Source organism: Lipophrys pholis, assembly GCF_963383615.2.
Source record: "Lipophrys pholis genome assembly, chromosome: 10".
Lineage (NCBI taxonomy): Eukaryota > Metazoa > Chordata > Actinopteri > Blenniiformes > Blenniidae > Lipophrys > Lipophrys pholis.
In genome coordinates this window covers 3239086-3259471 of record NC_137640.1, presented here as the reverse complement: position 1 = coordinate 3259471, position 20386 = coordinate 3239086, and the positions used below count along the sequence as shown (strand labels likewise).

Sequence of the window (20386 nt, the reverse complement as noted above, 5' to 3'; positions counted from 1 at the left end):
TTCTCATTCAAAAATACATCAAAAAGTATAATAGTATAATAACTCAAATAATTATCACGAAGTAACTATTAACTGTATTAAAACATTTAAACTGCATATGATGTAGGAAAGATGGTCAACATGCGAGTCACAGCATCACTTTGTTACCTTCACCAAAGAAAGTTATGTTTCTGTCTTTATTATGTATTTAATCGGTTTGTATGTATGTATTTTACCAACCTTTCCCAAAAACTACTCACCTGAACTGCATAAAATCTTCAGGGATGATTTGTCATCATTCAAGGGCCAATCAATTCGATTTTTGGGATTTTTGTTTCCGAATAAATCCCCAAAAACTGCAAAAAAAAATGTCCCATTCATCTCCTTTCATCTCATCACAGTAAATTTCCTTTGAAATGTTTGATTCATAATATCACTGATCCGTCTCCCAGACAGCCTTGCAGTCTCTCTGTAACCTGGTTTCTGAGCCGTTTCCATAGCGACGGGTCACGTTTCACACAGCGATGTAGCTCCATGATCGACCTAGTTAGCATTGACACGAGCTAATGGCTAACATGCCAGCAATGCTACCTCTTCAAACAAACGTTGTTTGTTGGCGAAAGTTGTGCTCTACCGAGTGTAGTTCTACTTTAAAAGTTGTTGATTCAGGAAAAACGAGACAAAGAAATGTTTTTCACGTTATATTTTGTTGTTGTTTTATTTGAACAGACGCCACTTCTCACTGCCTGGAAACGCACATGTATAGTTCTGTTTTGTTTTTCAGGTAACACAGGGTTGCCTTGACACCCGTTGGCTGGGGGTGGGGGTGGGGATCAGGGTTACATTAGTGCGTCTCGGGAGACGGAGGCGACCTCTTACTAGAAATCTCTTGTTGTATCCGCAAGAATGTGTTTTCCTTGTTTTGTTTGTGTTTCAGATCCTGTGTCATTTTCACGAGCAGAAGTGGTGGTTGTTTTGTTTTTGCGGTTTATCTGGTCTGACTTTATCTGCTCACAACACAAACTGTGCCGTCATGTTTTATACAGTAGCAGACATGTTTGTATCGTCAGCGGGAGGCCGGCGCTCCGCCGGCCTTGACCCCAGTGTTGCTCCGGCGTCTTACATCAGCCGCTCTGTTTTTCTGCTCCGTTATGCAACGTTAAGTTTGATGAACTGTGTGTGTTTGTGTGTGTAAAGTAGTACAGGAGGAGCGATGGTACTCTAGGATACCCCCCCCCCCCCCCCCCCCCCCCCCCACCCGCTGGCTTTATTTTTGTCATAGTACGTCAATATCATCGCAGTGCAAACACTTAGTAGAAAATATTTGTCTTTAACAAAATGTACATTCACATAAAACGTCTCAATAAATACATCTTCGACAAAAGAACTCGACAAATATCGGATCATTCTTAATATATCTCTGAAAAAGACTCTACAATGTACAATAATAGCTATTAATACCTACATATAACAATTGTAACCCGTATCATACAGTATGAAAATATCCAATTTACAGGAAAAATATTGTACACAACTCGTTTCCATCGACTTTCTATCAACTGGTTAAAGCAAGTGTATAAAAAATCCTCATTTTAAACCTCCAAGAGACTCAAAGGTCAGCATTCGAGCTACTATATTGATTGGAAAATATATGTTAAACATAATATAGAACTTTAATTTCAGTCGGGTCGTCCAAATAAACCTCCCGTAAAAAAAATCAACACTTGCCATCGTTTTGAGTTACAAAACAGCACAGACGGTAAAAATACAGACGTCCGACCGAAAGGAAAAGTCCACGACAAAAACCGTAGCCTCGCATTCGTCTGTGCTCGACGCAAAAAAGTTTGATATGTTTATGAAAATAGGTTGGCACATTTGAAAAAAAAAAAAAAAAAACTAAAAAGGGCTACCTGTGGACTACAGCAAGGAGCGGGGGAGGAAGAGGAAGATGGAGGAAGAGGAGGAGGAGCTCCGCCTCCTCACTCAACCCAAAAAAAATCCCCTCCCCCACCCGCCCGACCTGACGTCGAACTATCCTGAAAAGATCGTCCTCAAAAAGAAGAAGAAGAAGAAGAAGAAGAAGAAGAAGAAGAAGAAGACACGGGTCAAAAAAAGCACCATACATTCAGAGAGGACCGCCACCGTGAGCGCATGCATGAGGACTTACACTGAAAACTGCTCAGCGACGCGTCAACGCATGCACGTAAGAGGCAGGTGCATGCTGGGACGGATTAGAGGAGAGTTAATGGCCGCCGTTAGCCGTACCGCCACGTAGCATGCTTTACCGTCGAGGGTCTCGGGCGTCTCCTCGCGGGCAGGACTCGTCTTTCCTCTCCCAAAAGCAGCTTCTTCTTTTTTTTTTTTTTTTTTTTTTAAAGTTCATAAAAATAGTAAAACTGAATATCCTCAACAATAGAAAATATCTCTTCAAAAACAAGCACGCAGAGAAAAAGTTTTTTTTTTTTTTTTTTTTTTAAATATAATTCAAAAAGTGTGTGGAAGAGAGGGAAATCACACCCGCACGAAAATAGTTTTTTTTTTTTTTTTTTTTTTTTTCTACGTCATGCTTCAAACTCCACGGATACGGACTGGTGCGGCGAGCTACGCAAACTCTATTGGCTACGAAACACTAATCAGGTCAAAGTAGATCCAGCCGGCTGCGGCATGCAGGAGGAGAGGAGACGGACGGCCTTTATTGCTACGTTTGACGAGGAAGAATCTGGACGTCGAGCATTCGAAGGGGAAAAGAAAAAAAAAAACAAAACAAGACGGCGAACGTGACCGAAATGCAGCAGCGGCATCATGCACTTAAAAGTCCCGAGCGGCGGAGGAAGGGGGGGGGGGGGGGGGGGGGGGGGGGGGGGGGGGTGGGTTTACGACACGACCCCGCCCGGAAAAATGATTGAAGGCAACGCCCCGCCCCCCTTCTCCTATTTTGGCAAAACCATCTTTTTTTTTTTTTTTTCAACAATTCTACATTTGGCTTCGTCCACTTTTTTAAAAGCACGCGGACGTCGACGCCCCTGGGATTAAGGTGTTTTGGATCGGCGTCCAATAAATCAATAAAAGATCCCAAAAAAAAAAAGGCAACTGGAAAAGAAAGAAGTGGGTAGAAGGACTGGTGGCGAGGAGTCGGCCGCTCGAGGCAAAAAGCACTGATTTGGTTTGACACTGAGAGAAACGGGTCGGCTGAAGATCTGTGACTTTCCGTGCTACACTGCGCCGGTCGGTTCAGTTTTGGTTGTCGGCTCTGAGATCCTGGACACGTCCTTGGCCTTTGAGCAACGTGGCTTTAAGCGTCCTGGCGTCCGCCCGGCAGACGGCGCAGACGAGTGTGGGCGGAGACTCCGACCGAAGCCGTCCTCCGTCGGAGCCCCCGCCGCCGCCGTCCATGGAGAGCGAGAAGAGCGGAGGAGAAGTTTCCCTCTCTCAAGAAGCCTTCTCCTTCACCTCCACCCCCCGTTCTCGTCCTCCTCGGTCACACCATCGCGACGGGAACAGAAGGCAGGTACCTGGTGGTGCTGGCGGACGTGCTCGGCTTGGCCGCGCTCGGACTCGGGGTGCGGGCGGCGGCCGAGGCGTAGGTGGTGACCGTGGGGGCGGGGCTTAGCCGGGTGCACACGCTGCCCTGCGCGAAGCCGCTGGCGCGGCGCTCGGAGTTAGCCAGCGGCGGCTGCTGGGCGGTTTGAGGCGGCCGGCTGCTGCCCCGCCTGCGTCGCTCCAGGAAATACGTCAGCATCTGACCTTTGCCCTTCACGCTGACCTGGCCGCGGCACACGAAGTCGTAGTAGTCGGTGATGAGGCGGTGGACGTCCTCCGTCACCTGGAGGGAGAAGCACATTTGATGAAGACACGTCAAGCGCACGCCAACCTGATGACACAACCGTGTGTTCGCACGAATCTACATCCAGGTTTAGACAGCGAGCCTCATGGCTGTGACTCCTCCGAGGTTTCACTTTACAACTCCAGGGGAGACCAACATAAGGCCCGTGGGCCAAAACCGGCCATCAGGCGCCAATCCGGCCGACAAAACCACCAAACAAGGTGGTTTATAGGATTTATAGGAATTCTTTCTTTTTTTTTTTGGAGTATGCAGTTTTAATTTATTTCAACAATTTTCAAATGTTGTCAAAAATATGTCTTATGTGTGACAACCGACTAGAGTGTCTAATCTGGTTTAGGGGCTGGCAATACCAAAACAGACAATAATGTCTCCTTCTTTTTAAAAGATAAGAAAAACAAAAACAACAACAAACTAACAAAAAGAAAACAAGCACAACCAGACAAGATTAGTAACAAAAAGAAGTGAGAAGATTGAAGAGTAAATAAGCAAGAAAAGGAAAACAAACAAAACAAAACAAAACAAAACAAACAAACAAACAAACAAACAAACAAACAAACAAACAAAACAAACAAAACAAAACAAAACAAAACACAAACCCCCCCAAAAAACCAAAATTAATTTTATTTTTTTTAAACATTTCACTGTATTTTGCACCAGAATGAAAATTTACTTTATGTAGAACTTGTCGTCATTTTTCAGTACTAATTGTTTCATCACGTACACGGTGACAACGACGAAGCAAAACTTTCAAGTGTTCATTTAAAGGTTATTAGAACAATATTATACCAGCAGAGCCACTCAAGATGAAACTGGACTGACTGTGGCCCCTGAAGTCAAATTTCATTTAGTATTTATTTTGTATACATCTATGTATATATCATATACACGTGTATATATGTATATATATTGTATACATCTTTATATTGGTTCAGTTCTTCCATAACATATTGGGTGTTTGGTTTGTTCAATGTCAATCTATCCTACAGTTTACCACATGTCACAATGTAGTATTTAGTACTCCACAATGCATCAGAATGCAGCAGCTAAGGTCCTTAAATCCAGTGGATGTGTCTTTATCTTTCTGTTACTGTCCTGGTGGACTGTGGACGATCCTGCTGCAGGTGAAGTAACCAGACAAAGGGAACCAGAGTGGACTGAGAGTACCTGGATCTTCCCCTGAACTCCGGTGCTGTCCATCCTGCTGGCCACGTTCACCGTGTTCCCCCAGATGTCATACTGAGGCCTCCTGGCCCCGATGACTCCGGCCACCACCGGCCCGACGTTAATACCTGGAAGACAGCAAATGTGTTGTAATGCGTGGTGAGCCTCGTGGCTATAGTTCAACAAACACTACTTCCTGTACACACATGTACAAAACAAATATGTTAAAGTAACAGTAGTCTGCATTCACTCTGGGATTAGCATTAGCAACACTGACGAAAGGTTAGCTTCTCGATGGTGCTGTCTGCCTTTTGGTCATTTCTTTATACAGTATTCCACTTATAGAGCATCTTCCTCCATCTTCCTCCTCTAACATCCAGATTATAGAGCATCTTCCTCCATCTTCCTCCTCTAACATCCAGATTATAGAGCATCTTCCTCCATCTTCCTCCACCAACATCCAGATTATAGAGCATCTTCCTCCACCTTCCCCTAACATCCAGATTATAGAGCATCTTCCTCCATCTTCCTCCTCTAACATCCAGATTATAGAGCATCTCCCCCTAACATCCAGATTATAGAGCATCCTCCTCCTCTAACATCCAGATTATAGAGCATCTTCCTCCATCTTCCTCCTCTAACATCCAGATTATAGAGCATCTTCCTCCTCTAACATCCAGATTATAGAGCATCTTCCTCCATCTTCCTCCTCTAACATCCAGATTATAGAGCATCTTCCTCCACTAATGTCCAGATTATAGAGCACCCTCCTCCTACAACATCCAGATTATAGAGCATCTTCCCCCACTAACATCCAGATTATAGAGCATCTTCCTCCTCTAACATCCAGATTATAGAGCATCTTCCTCCACTAATGTCCAGATTATAGAGCACCCCCCCACTAACATCCAGATTATAGAGCATCTCCATTCACCAAAATCCAGATTATAGAGGACCGCCCTCCACCGAAATCCAGATTATAGAGCACCCCCCAATAACATCCAGATTATAGAGCATCTTCCTCAGCTAAAGTCCACATTATAGAGCATCCTCCTCTACTAACATCCAGATTATAGAGCATCTTCCTCCACTGAAATCCAGATTATAGAGCACCCCCCTCCACTAACATCCAGATTATAGAGAATCTTCCCCTGCTAACATCCAGATTATAGAGCATCTTCCTCCCACTGACTGGTGTAACTTCAGCTGAACTTAACAAGCATGTTATCTTTAGTTTGTTCGTTTTTACGTTCGTTCTTTTGTCCATCCAAAATAAGTGGAGCGACAATGAGGGCAAACATTCTTTGGTCTTCCAAAATTTGGAGATATAAATGGCAAGAATAGCGTTTTTAAATTCTACTGCTACTTGCTGTTACTGTATTGTTGACATATTTCTCCCTTTTCACTCGATTGGCATCGGAGTGATTCGCTGCTTCATCGTACAGGTCTATTGCAGGTCTGACGGCTGAGCTGTTTGGTTTGTTTAACAACTTTTATACTTGTCATTTGGATTATGTACATCTTCTAAACTTACTACATAACACACTTCTAACATGACCCTGATCTTGAAAAGAATAGCTTTATATTTATATATATTTTTTTATTTTAAAGGGATTAAAGTTTTTGCATTTCACGTGGACCCAGTTTGGTCTGAGGTCTCGTGTTTACATGCGGCTCTGCAGGATTCTGGAAGAAATCTGGAGCAGGTCTTTCTTCACTTTCTGGAAATCCACTATTTCGGAAACTGCAAAAAGTGGCATTTTGCAAAGTTCAGCCAAACACACACACACACACACACACACACACACACACACACACACACACACACACACACACACACACACACACACACACACACACACACACACACACACACACACCAGCAGACAGGATGGCACTGTGTACTCCAGGCTACAGTGGGATTAAACAAGGGCTCCTGTCGCAGGCTCCCCACAGGATACTCAACACAATGGAAGACCAGAACTTCAGGTCTCACCGTGACGAGCTTCCTGCAGGGGAGCGCTCTCTCTCTGATGCATTTCCCACCAAACTTACCGGCAGTGAGGGTCCGCTGAGTGTCCGCAGTGTCCAGTGCAATAGGTCAGGAGTGTTTATATAGGCCAGCTGAGTGCCTGTGTGAGTGTGTGTGTGTGTGTGTGTGTGTGTGTGTGTGTGTGTGTGTGTGTGTGTGTGTGTGTGTGTGTGTGTGTGTGTGTGTGTGTGTGTGTGTGTGTGTGTGTGTGTGTGCGTTTGCTCACCTACTCTGAGGACAAAGTCATTGTAGGACTGGTAGTTGATGGCGTCCAGGACGTCAAACATCTCGATGGCAAAATCAGACACTGTGCATAAATGAGTGGCGATGGATTTCTTCGCCTACGAAGCAGAAAAAAACAAACAAACAAGATGCAGCACATTAGTGCACAGCTCCGCTTGAGGGACCACCGGTCGCATCCACTTGTGGATCCAACAATCCAACACCTAAAGTATGCAGGCGGGAGGACGGGAGGACGGGAGGACAGGAGGACGGGAGGACGGGAGTCCCTCTGGGAACAGGACTGGACCTCGACTCGTCATATAAATATGAAGGTGAAGGTGGTTTGAGCTGATTCATACACTGAGTTAAATAAATGGATTATTGTGTTTACATGAAAAAAATAACGCACCTTTTTCGAGTATTTTCGTTTCAAAAAATGTTTCACGTTCTGAAAACGATGTCCGTCTCCATGGAAACGGTAGAAGTGCTAAAAACGACGCAGAATTAAACTGACTTCCTAAAGTCTTTGCATTCATGTGATTTATACATTTACACAGAAATGATTTTGAAAACAAACGCCTGTTTCAACAAAAAAACGCAGAAACGCATAAAAATGATGTAGTTTTCATACAGGACCACTAGTAGGTGCTGTTTGAGCGTGAGCGGAACGGCAGCGCAGCAGGAGCGTTTCAGAAAAGTTGCGATTTCCCGACATTTACACAGTGAAAACTTCCACTTGAACACGCTGTCGTGTAAACGCGGGGCCTCAGGTATAATTACAGGAGTAACATGACTGGAAAAGAAACAGTTTGAACACATTAACATGAATCCTTTGACATGCGCTCTGTCAAAGCAGTATAAAGTATAAGAGTGTGTGTATCAAACTGTGTGTGTGATATGTTTTGCTTGTGTACACACACAAGGACCTGTAAACGTCTCTGTCTTCACTTCCCTAAGTGGGATTTTTTTTCTCTCCTGCAACAGCAGAGACTTGTGCCTCACCGCATGCGGTAATTTTTCCCTCGGTTTGAACTGGCAGGCATCGCCTCCTGCCGAGTGCGATGTGTTGCTCTATTCATCTTCGTCCTCAACAACTTTATTTATGGAGCACTTCTAGAAATCTGCCTTTTACAAAAGAGCTTTGACAGAGAAGATTGAGACAAAAAAAAAAAACCAAGAAACACCTGAGAGTTTAGGGTGACGGCAAAGAGAAGTAAAAGTCACAAATAAGCCAGTAAAATCCACATGTACAGTGTGACACAGTTGACAATCAGTCCTCGTAATATATACCACAAGTGCTATAATAATATAGCACCTCCACAATATAATACTATATCGTAATAATGCAGCCTTACTCCTCCAACTACAGTTATTTTACACGAAAGGCAAATTATTGCAGTAATTTACACGGAGGCAAAAGTTGGCAAAGTACTGGCAAATTACAAAAGTTGACTATCTTAGATAAAACGATGGCAGGAAGCTCATGCACATTATAATGAATTGGCACAATAAATCTAAAGTAAATCCAGTGAAGTCAGTTACTTTTCTCACTCATGTGAATTTTTCCCCCTCTGGGAAATTGTTCTGATTATTTTGACGCCACACGAATGTGGATCGAGTGTTCAATTTTTGAATTCTTCATGTGCTCTCACACACACACGCACACACACACACACACACACACACACACACACACACAACTGTTTCAATATGCTGGGCGCACGCACAGTGACTCATTCCGGGTCTAAATAAAAACCCATTTTTACCTTGGAAGCCGTTGTAGGAACCAGCCCTACTGCAGCCATGTATGTACTGCCAATGGTTTTGATTTTCTCAATGTCCCTGTAGCACTCTTTATCCATCAGCTGGACGGAAAAGAAACAAAAACAAAACCATCAGAAAAGACAGGCGGATTGAAAACAGGAGGAAAACATCACAACTAATACAAAACTCAAATCATGTTGAAGTAAACCGTCTGGTTAAGCTCGTATATGTTAACAGGCTACGCTGGGAAACAAATCCAAAAGTTGATTCAACGCCACGATTTCAGCATTTGAGTAAATTATGCTGATTAGAGATTGAAGCAGGCAAAAAGTAATCTGTAAATACCATAATTTCCGGGCAATTGATACCGAAATATAAGCCGCACCCACCACACTTAAAGAGAAAAAAAGTAAGTTCAGAGTTACGTGATGCACCTGAACGCATCACCTGTGTATCTGTGACTTGAAGCTCATTAAACCCGTAAAAAAATCATAGATTAGCAGAGTCATTGTTCAAGCCGCTGGGTTCAAAGTGTGTGAAAAAAGTAGAGGCGTATAGTCTGGAAATTACGGTAATTCCATATTTTGGAAGACAATCCCAACCCCAGTCTTTGTTATTGTGTACCATCAATAAACACAGTATTAATTGTTCTTTAAACCTGAAGTCACAGCCCCACAGTCATCTTCTCTTCTCAGGACAATATGGAGGACACAGTCGTCTCCCAAAGCCAAATGTAGACACGACGTGAAAAATCTGTAAAAGTGGGGGATCTATGTCGGGATCGACTCGCTGTCCTCACCTCATCAAAGTCGGCGATGATCTCATTGAGCAGCCGCAGACACTCGACTCCCATGTTGTTTCCGTCCAGCTCAATGTAGAAGTCGTTGAAGTTGGCAATGGAGGCGAACAGCACGCCGACCTGAGCGTAGGACTGGTAGTACAGGTCCTGGAAGGGGAGGACAAACACCGTGAGGCCGAAAACCCACAACTGCAACTGACTGAAGTACCAAGAAAACTGGTTTGGCTTTTAACCTTTCGTCACTGAAATGTGTCCATCTGCAGAAGGATATGGAAAAAATATTTTGAAAAAAGTAGCAGCTTGTAGTCTGGAAATTACGCTAATCATACTTTCTTAATCCCTTTGAGGAAATTTCCTTTTTTACTGAATTAACCCATCGTTGGGCGGCCACATTGCGACGCTGCGAGGAGCTGCTGGGGGTCAAGGGTCATGCTCAGGGAGCCACGGCGGTGGCCTGTCCACTGTGGACACAGAGCCAGGGTAGTTTTCAGAAAAGTTGATTTGTTTTCCCCCCCGTTTCCATGGAGATGGAGTCAGAGCATTTTCGAAAAGTTCCACCTTGGGAGCCATTTTCAAAAAGCAGTGTTTTCAGTGGCTCTGAGGCCTGTCTGAAGAAGAGTTTTGCATTTTCCTTACAGTACTTTATCTCTTTTATGAGGGCTCCGCTTGTATCTAAAGAAAACTTACAAAAACACACATTTTAATTGTTGAGCGAACAAATGAGCCAAAGAAATCCACGTTAAATTAAACTCAATGCCATAAACAAATAGGGAGATTTTCTATTTATTTATTTTTTAAATTGGCTAAATTAAAATATCAACTAGAGCTGGACAAAGACAAATAAGTGTAAGTAGTTCGGAGAGCGATGAACTAAATATCGCCGGTGTATTCCGGTTACATAAGCCCGGAGGAGGAGGCGTGCAGGTAAGAGCCGACGACCCGAAAATTGTTTTATCAGTCAAACTTCCAGCGAATTCCAGGCAGCAGAGCCCCACTGCGCTGTTATGAATACAGTGCAGGAGTGAACTTTGGCCCAGAGGAAAGAGAGGAAGCCTTTCTTTACACTGTAGCTCCGTGGGGGGTCACCAATGTGCCTGAAACATACTTCCTGACTTCCTGCCCCCGGTGTGCGCTCGCCTTAGCCTCAGACGATCCCTGCGCCGCCTGATATGTGGCCCCGCTGATTGTTGGAGGACAAACCCCGTGTTTTTTTTTTTAAATCTTTTATTAATATTTACAAATTCCAGGAGCTGCTTGAGGAGTGAGGAGACCAGTTCTTGGAGTTTTGTGAAGAGCAACAATGTCTTGTTCTTATCTGATGCAGGATTTTCACTGTTAAACCGACTTGGGCCTTTTTTTTTTTTAATCTTTTTTTGTTGTTGTTTGTCTCGATGCATGAAATGTTTCCTACCGGCTGTGGACTGCAGGCCAGTTCAACAGTCAAAGTGACCCAATTCTGATTTTTCGTGACACAGGTCGGACGTGTTTTTGGACAATAATAGCAGGAAACACACGCAAATGCGTTCGGATATTTTGAGATCGGATACAGGTCTCGTTCATATGTGGAAATAAATCAGATACGTATCAGATATATGCGACGCTGTGTTATAAATATACTTCTTTGCACTTTTGACTGCAAAGGTTGCAGGTTTGATTTCCGTCTCACCATGCCCACAAGTCGTTGTGTCCTTTAGCAGAAATAATAATAGTTGTTGTTAAATAAATAAGAACATTTAAAATAAAAAAATTTCAAGTAAATAATATAATAAAATAATAATAAATAATAAATGATAAATAAAATTGATGAATAATAAATAGAAATAATAAAAGAATTTAATAAAACAAATTAAAGCTAAATAAAAGTATACTTAAATACACCAAATAGCAAGACCGGTATCACTTAAACATTTTCCTTTAATAAAATCTCTTAGAAATTTGCTGAAATTCCAAACAAAATAAATATGAAAATATAATCTGCTGACAGTCTTCAGCATGTTTGCGTAAATTCACACTAACAATAAACACCGTGTTTCATATGTTAAATTTGCTAGGAAGAAGTTGGCGTGCTTTCTATTTTCCTCACTCATCTCTCACAGCGAAACAGTTAAAACTTGTTTCATATTGATCCTCCGTGTCGCGTTATGAGCTCCACATTCATAATCGACTTCATACTTTCAAAATTTGCAAATTGTTTGAATTAAACCTTCTTACAGGACAGTTTCAAGCTGCTGGTTTAACATTTAAAACAAATAAAATCATAAATGTTTTTTTTTCTCTATTTCACATATCTATTGATTGTTTTTACAATATGTTTGTCTTTCTTGTTATCTAACTCTGCTTGAAGTTTGTTTTGGTCTTGTGCTGCTATGTGGGTTAGTGTTCCTGCTGTTAATAAGTGAATCACATTGTTTTGTATATCACAGTAAAGTGTGACATGTGTTTTATTTTAAAGATGTTTAATGGAAAGAAATTTTTTTTTTTTCTGTATTAACCTTGAAATGAAGTCATGTGGGGAAAAAAATAACATTCGAAAAATATCAAAAACTGTGCTGGAAAACAAACAAAAACAACTTATAAATCAACATTTATCCTGCTGTTTAAACATATATTGTGACCTCTAGTGGCTATATGGGGTATAACAGGAAGAAGATGCATAAAAAAGCAATAAAGTGTGTTTGAAGGAGGAGGATGGAGCGGATAGACGGATTATTTACACATCTTTTACTTTTACTTGTAATCAAGTTTCCTCCCACAATCCATGTTAGTTTACATCATAATGTGAATGAGCGATTCTCTGCTTTACCAAAATAAAATCAGACGGTTCAACTCTGTGGCTTGACAGCTAAAAACCGAATCACATCGTAATACATCAAGGAAAATCTAGTTTAAACGTTCCATATTATGGAGTTCTCCAACAATTTCCCATCAACATCAGAGGCCAAACAACATTGTGTTCAGAGTGTGTTTCCCCAAATCCAGCCTTGGTCCTGAATTTCAGTCTAAAAGTCCCTCTAGTGGCTCTACTGAGAACAGGCTCTTTCTGCTTCTGTGTCTGTCCACTCCTACTCCAGAGACCAGGGTTGCCAGATTGGGCAGGTTTCTGCCGAACTGGTCTTCTTATGGAGCCTGTTTGTGTTTATTTCTTTTTCTTTGTTCATTTAGTGCAATTATGCGATTATGACGTGTTCTTTATTTCACTTCCTACATAATGTTGAAATTTGGGTTGGATTTTAGTTACTTCGGCTGGGCTTTAAGTTGCGTTTGTGCTAAAAACAGTGAGTCAGATCTGGCAACCCTACAGAAGACTCTTTTTTGGTACCATGTGCTAATGTTTGCGGTGGATTAATCGCCGTGGCTCAGAAAAACGCTGTGGATCAACCAGTTAGAAACAGGATCTGAGGCTCCTGAAGACAGTAGGATAAAAATATTGTCGTTATGAATAAGTTACTTAGTTTGGTCGTACGTGATGTTAGTTACTACCAAACAGCTAACGCTAGCTAATGCTAACTGTAACTGTTACGGTTTTTCATATTATACTAAATCCATTCAGTATAGCAGTAATCTTTGAATGTTTTCAATCCACCTGTGGGAGGGTTGAAGTGAGTATCCACTACCAGACGGAGTGGCTATTTCTCTGCATGACATCATGAAGGGAAAACCTCTGAATCGCCTCTATGAGCACACATTCGCTAAAAAGTTGATCAAGTGAGGAAGATGATGGTCTTTCTTCTCTCCTGGAGCCTCATACAGCCTCTGGGGACAAATATTACTGCTGGAAAACCACTAGAACGTGAACATGGGACCTTTAATTTATGTAGACGGACTCATTCAATGTCCGCATTTGAATTATTGAAATAAATTAACAAACAGTAAATAAAAAAAGATGCTCAATGAGTTAAAAGTGAAACCTTTTAAATGGTTGCAACTGTTTTTAGTTTCATTAAGGCGAAACTACGGTTTTAGTATATAACGCAAATTTGAAATAGAAACGTATAAGCTGTAACTCTGTCTGTCGGCACGTTGTTCCACCTTTTCTGTCTTTCCCACTATGAGAACTATGAGAACTATGAGAATTCATTGCAATAAAACTTCAGTGTTGTTTCCAAACGGGTTGTGTCCTCAGGAGGGGTTATGTTTTCATCACCGGCAGCTGAGAAAGGGAGGAAGAGAAATCAGCGGCGGCGGGGGGGCGGCGGGGGGGGGGGGGGGGGGGGGGGGGTTCATCAACCAGTGGACACTGATTCACTGATCACACGCCTGTCAGCTCACACTTCCACTTTAACACCACAACACACGGTCGAGGAAACGAGGCCATTGTCCTCAACAGCTGGGGTGTTTGTGCAGCAATGGGAGGTTCTCGTCTTTGGGCACGAAAACGGCTTTAATCAGCCGGATTTAATCAGACGGTCGTCCACTTTCAAATGACACCAGGGGGCCGAGTGAGAGAGTGAGTGAGTGAGTGAGTGAGTGAGTGAGTGAAAGAGAGAAAGTTAGTCAGCGAGTAACTGAGTGAGTGAGCTTGAGAGATCGAGAGAGTGAGTGAGTGAAAGAGAGAGAGATAAAGAGTGAACAAGTGAGTGAGTGAGTGAGTGAGCGAGAGAATGAGTGAAAGAGACAGAGTGAGAGAGAGATTAAGAGAAAGAGTGAGTGAAAGAAAGAGTGAGTGAGTGAGTGAGTGAGTGAGTGAGTGAGTGAGTGAGTGAGTGAGTGAGTGAGTGAGTGAGTGAGTGAGTGAGTGAGTGAGTGAGTGAAAGAGAAAGAGTGAGAGAGAGATTAAGTGAGTGAGTGAGTGAGTGAGTGAGTGAGTGAGTGAGTGAGTGAGTGAGTGAGTGAGTGAGTGAGTGAGAGAGACAGACAGAGTGAGAGAGAGATTAAGAGAAAGAGTGAGGTTTGATGTGTCTGGTCGATGCTATTAAATGATCTCATGCATTCATTTCTTTCTTTGTTCAAACCAAACGGATCTTTTCTTCTCCACATTAATAAAATGATTCCTGGTTTCATCTTTTCATCCTCACATCACAGACACACTCTTCTCCATTAACTCCGCCCACTTTGAACTCCGCCGCCCCGCAGGGTTTTTCTGTGTAGACGGAAGCATCGACGCGGCCGGGGCGAGTCCACGGTGGCTCACCATGTTCCTGGGGTTGGACATGAGGAAGTGCTGGGCCACGTGAGCCGGCAGCAGGTTGAACAGGATCCTCTTGTTGTCCAGCTTCACCTTCTCCATGTCGTCCCTCTCCTCCTCCGCCTGCACACACAAACTGGGTTCTATCAGCAGGCCCAGGTGACGGAGGCTGTAATTGCTCGTCCTTATCACTAGAGGGTGATAATGATTTGCAAACAGCACAAACAGTCAGAGGTTGTTTCCAAAAATAGAAACCTGATCCCCCGAGACTAAACTCAAGACTCTGCATGTCAGCTGGAGACAGAAATATCCACTGGAGCAACACATTCCTACTCAAAACTCCACTGATCAAACGTCGTCATGTTAACTCTGGATCTTTTTTCTTCTTTTTTTTTAAAGCTGCAGATAAAAGCAGGAACATCAAGGCCGCGCTCGTCTAAGATCCTTGCTGGAGTTTATTAATATATGAAATAAAAACAGATTACTGCAGTGGATTGAAGCAAAAATAGAACTTTGTCAGAAAACCAATTAATCAGAACATCACATGTGATTGTTAAACGTCTCTATTTAATTCTATTTTATTCTACTTTGTGTTGATTTTCAATCATTCTGTCATCTGCGGTTACTTCCTATTCATATTAATGACTTTGGAATTGAAATTCCTTCCTTTTTTTGACATTTTTTGCTGTTTTTTATTGTCTCATTTTGATTATTTTAGCATTTATCTTTGGTCCTTTTTGAGTTTGTAACTTGTGGTTGTGAAGAATCTAATAATGATTATTTTTTACATTTAATTTAGTTTACTTTGCGGTAGATTTTCCTTTATTTGTCTCGAGGTGAAGTTTCTGTTTGTCCCAATGAGGAAGTTTGCATTTGAAACTTGTCTGTGTCGGAGGTTTTCTGTTTTTAGTCATTATGTTATTTCTTTTGTCTTGATGCTGCATTTGTGTTTTGTGTTTGATAAGCATTTAATATTGATTTCATATGGTTTTTGTGTCACATTCTCATTATTTGTTTCAATGGATTTGGCTGTTTAATGTCTCATATTTGCAATTTTTGCATTTTATTTTATCCCTTTGCTTATTTGGCTGTTTATTTTTCTGGACTGATTCACTTTTATTCCATATTTTTGTGAATTTGTGGCAACTTTTGGCAATTTTACATCTCCTTCTGGTTCTTTTATGTCCCGTTTTAATAGTTTAATCTTTATTGTTGGTTGTCTTGGGACTGTATCATAACTGTCAAGCATCATGTTTGCATTACATTTTGAAAGGTCTTCGCCTCATTACAGTGACTTTGTGCCTTATTTTGTTTATCGCATTTGATTTTAATGTTTTGTGTCGATTATTCATGGTTTCAAGTTGCTTTTTTTAGAGTCACGTTTGGGTTGTTTTTTTTTTCCATTTGATGCAGGTTTGTCTCATTCTGCATTCTAAAAATACTCCACAGTTCACGTGAAGCTATTTAAAGTTCTTAGACACTTTGAAGCGAAGCCGATCAAACCTGAAGACTCTTTGCTTTTGAAAACCTCTAAATGAAGACACAGATCTTATTTTACTTTATGTGAGAGCAGTAGGAGGACGGTGGAAAACGTACCTGAGTCGCCCAGAGATAGTCGAGACGCAGTTTGAGGTCCAGTTGTCGCGAGTGGAGAGCCAAAGCTCCGGAAAACAGCAGAACAGCCAGAACGGGATCGTAACCCTGCGCGTGGAGGAAGCCGCCCCTGCAGGGAGCAAACACACACACACACACACACACACACACACACACACACACATACACACACACACGTATCCATCATCATAACTCAATACACTCACGTCATCATAAACACAAGAGAGTAAATAGTAATATAACATTATTGCTACGGAGCAAATGTAAATGTGCTGAGGCCACAATCGTGGACTGGAAATGTTACTTAAAGTTGCATTTTGGAAAATTAAGTCTTGATTCTGTTATACAGTTGGTCTGTAGCACCGCATTATGTAATAATGGTGAAGTATGTAATAATGTAATAAATGTTCAACTCATTGTGTAATAATGGTGAACTATGTAATAATGTAATAAATGTTCAACTCATTATGTAATAATGCCACATTTTGTAATAAAAAATGCATTTTCAAACAAACTTTTCAGCATTTTGTAAAAACTTTTTACATATTGCAAAAGTTATATATATATATATATATATATATATATATATATATATATATATATATATGGTGCATTATATAATACATTTTGCCCTTTATCCATATAAATGGTTCTACGTTTAATAATGAGAAAAAAATATTACTATGCTCATGTCCTACCAACCGAGCAATGGCAGAATGAAAAGCTCTAAATCAGGTTTAACTCTTTAAATCAGCTTCCTTTGTGATTGGTAGATTTTTAAAGTTATAAGTCAAGCAGCATTTCTATTTTCTTGAAGAAATGAAACCAGATTGTGCATTTAATCATTTAACCCATGTTTTGTAATAACTATTAACAAGTTGAATTTTCTTTACATTATTACATATTATTATTACATATTGCACTATTATTCCATAATGCAGCGCTGCAGGGTGGCAGTGTTGAGCTTTCACAGTTTTAACTCTAATCTTTGTTTGTAAGTAGGGATACAATGATACCATTTTTTTTTTTTTAAAAGACTTTCACAAGTACGAGTACAAACTTTGAACTACTTGCCGATCATCCATCGTCATTAAACAGCCTGTTGTTTGATGTCGTTCACTTTGGTTTGCTCTCTGATCCACTGGTTGGTTTTTGTACCGATACCGAGAACCTATTAAACACCATTACGTCTAATTCAGCCCCATAGTCAATAGATATTTGAAAGCTACGCGTTGCCGCCTCTGCACATCCTCTGCGTCGAGGCTGCGATTATTCCATCCAGTATCGGATTTGGGTATTTGGGTATCGGTGCATCCCTGGCTTTGACAAGAAGGTGGGATGGAACTATTTTATTACTGTGGTTGATTACAAACCACCTCTTTAGAGCTAAACCCCGGGAAATATCCTCACAGTCCAGACACAGCTAAATCGTTTATTTTTTGAAAATTAATATCCGTCTTTTATTATAAGAATCAATTGCCCTTTTTTTTTTTTTAACCTTTACATTTTATTTCTTGACTTGCATTTTCTTAGGATTTTGTTAATTTGCAAAGTGGCTCCAAAGTAAAGCAGGAAACAAAAATAGCATTTATCTGCTGTGAAGCGTCGTGAGAAGAAGAATAACGAGGTTCAGATCCCACACAGATCAGACCCACCCCACGGCCTGGCGGTAGCCGCTGGTCTCCATGACGACGGTGTAGGTGACGGACAGCAGGAGGAGCAGGAGGATCTTGGGCAGCGAGGACACCCGGAGGTAGGGCGCCACGGTGAGGGTTCCGGCCACGCAGGACAGCAGGGCGTACGCCATGTTGGGGCAGACCCGGTCCACCACCGTGTCGTTGGCGGGTTCGAAGCCGAAGGCCTCGGCGGGGATGTCGTCGTCCAGGGAGCGGTTAGAGTTCCACCAGACCTTGCTCCAAGGAACACAGCCCACCTGGAGGAGCGGCTCGTTCAGGTTTGTGTAGATTATTAAGTGAAGTGTGGGAAATGTGATCGCGGTATCACCGGTGATGGTTTTGATCAATTGGCAATAAATGCTAAAGAATACTGTCTTATTGAGACATTTACTACAATTCTAAAACATCCTCTGGTACAAAGTAAAAACTTGAAATATATTTTGAATTTAAAATCTCACAAGCACATAAAATGTTCTGCTATTGTGGAAGACATCTTTTACAATTTCCCCCAAAAATTGTATCCAGCATTTGTAGCTCCAGTTGTATTTGTTGCTCTTGTCGCCCAATAGAGCAACCAATTTTAGTAAACAGTTCAGGCATCTTGGCTTTGTGGGACTGAAATGATCTTAAACTGGCATAAATACCCATGTAAATAATAATAATAATAATAATAATAATAATAATAATAATAATAATAATAATAATAATAATAATAATAATAATAATATTAACATGTTGAACAACTGAGTTTTGGCTATTATTTACATATTTATTGGATCTTATCAAATATAGTAATATTTTAGGTACATTAGTCTACATTACTATCAGTCACATTTTAATCATATGTAGCGTGTAGCATGTAGCATAGCTGGTATATGAGCCCTGGAACTCTTTAGCATGTAGCATGGTTAAAGTTACGTGCTGAGCAGTTAAACTAATGTGTGACATCGTTTTGATTAAATTGCTTCTGTTGTTCAAACTCTCTTCCTCCTCCTCTTGATATTTTGGCAAAACATATTTTACTCTCAATTCTCATTATTATCAAAGAATCTCCAAACTCCTGACGCATGACGCCATGTAATACTCGCTGGGTTCTATCGGGGGATTAGGATTACTCCCTGCAGTATCGGACCCGATAGCCGGTATCGGTATCGGTATCGGTGCATCCCTAATTATGAATCAATCTTTTCTTATTAGGTATGCAGTTGTAGCACATTGCCGGGTCAAAATACCCGAGAAGTTCCATAAATACACCGACGATACAGAACACTCACCACACAGGCCTGGGTGACCGAGTAGGTGAGCAGAGCGAGGAAGATGCACAGCACCGTTCGGATCTGGATGGTGAGGCAGCCTGGTTGGCACTAAAACCAGAGGGGGGGGGGGGGGGGGGTAGTCAGTAAATGAAGCGCCTGTTTATCTACCTTAATAGCATCTTGGACACATTAGCCAGGAGTGGAAATGAAAACAGAGCGTTTTTTTGGTGGCGCGAGTCCATCAGAGGAGTCGTTTCACGGATACGATGACAGTTCAATGTAGCGCGAGACTCTCGTGTCACGCAGAGGTTAAACACGTGACGCCGCTCCGTACAAAATGTGGCTCGTCGCTCCGACGAGAAGACCCAAGAACGCAGACCTGCAGGAGGCAGCATCTGCAGCTTTGTTTTCACAGGGGAAGTGATCGGCAAACGCTGCTGAACGGCTACAAAGCTCTTCAAAAGGGGGCTTTTAGAGCCGGATAAACAAGGTTAAAAATAACCAAATGAGCACGAAGGCACACTTTCTAAGAAGCGTTGTGCAAAAAAAAATCAGGGTCATGTGTTTGAAGAGGCTATCAAGAGTATTTTCTATGGGACATGCAGCAGCAGATATATATATGTTAAAAAAAAATCACAACGTGAAAAGAAGTGAGTAAAAAATAGAAGCGAAACAGCCGAAGAGCAGCTCAAAGTACTTCTGAGGAGACATGAAACTGCTGCAAGGAGACTTACAGTATTCACACAGACACAAAATAACCACAAAGAGACACCAAACGACTACAGAGCGGCGCTAAATGGTTTTACCTGTAAGTGATTGCAAAGGAAAACGTTCCCTCGTGCTGAAACAAGAGTGTTTGGGCATATCCAGGTCTTCTAGTTTAATAACAGATAATGTGCACACAACATCACATG

At 41.7% G+C, this 20386-nt stretch overlaps 1 protein-coding gene across 1 annotated transcript in view; it reads right to left on the bottom strand.

Moving 5' to 3' along the window:
• Window positions 1-2944: 2944 nt before the first annotated feature.
• The window catches only part of adcy1a (adenylate cyclase 1a), a 56033-nt gene continuing 38591 nt past the window's right edge, over window positions 2945-20386 (bottom strand). The window contains exons 12-20 of the mRNA XM_080472635.1: window positions 19491-19580; window positions 18196-18473; window positions 16523-16649; window positions 14933-15049; window positions 9802-9948; window positions 9005-9103; window positions 7243-7357; window positions 4988-5112; window positions 2945-3802 (exon numbers count right to left, since the gene is read on the bottom strand). Coding sequence (XP_080328761.1) covers window positions 3458-3802; window positions 4988-5112; window positions 7243-7357; window positions 9005-9103; window positions 9802-9948; window positions 14933-15049; window positions 16523-16649; window positions 18196-18473; window positions 19491-19580 — 1443 coding nt within the window. The 3' untranslated portion in view covers window positions 2945-3457. The remainder of the gene's footprint in view (window positions 3803-4987; window positions 5113-7242; window positions 7358-9004; window positions 9104-9801; window positions 9949-14932; window positions 15050-16522; window positions 16650-18195; window positions 18474-19490; window positions 19581-20386) is intronic.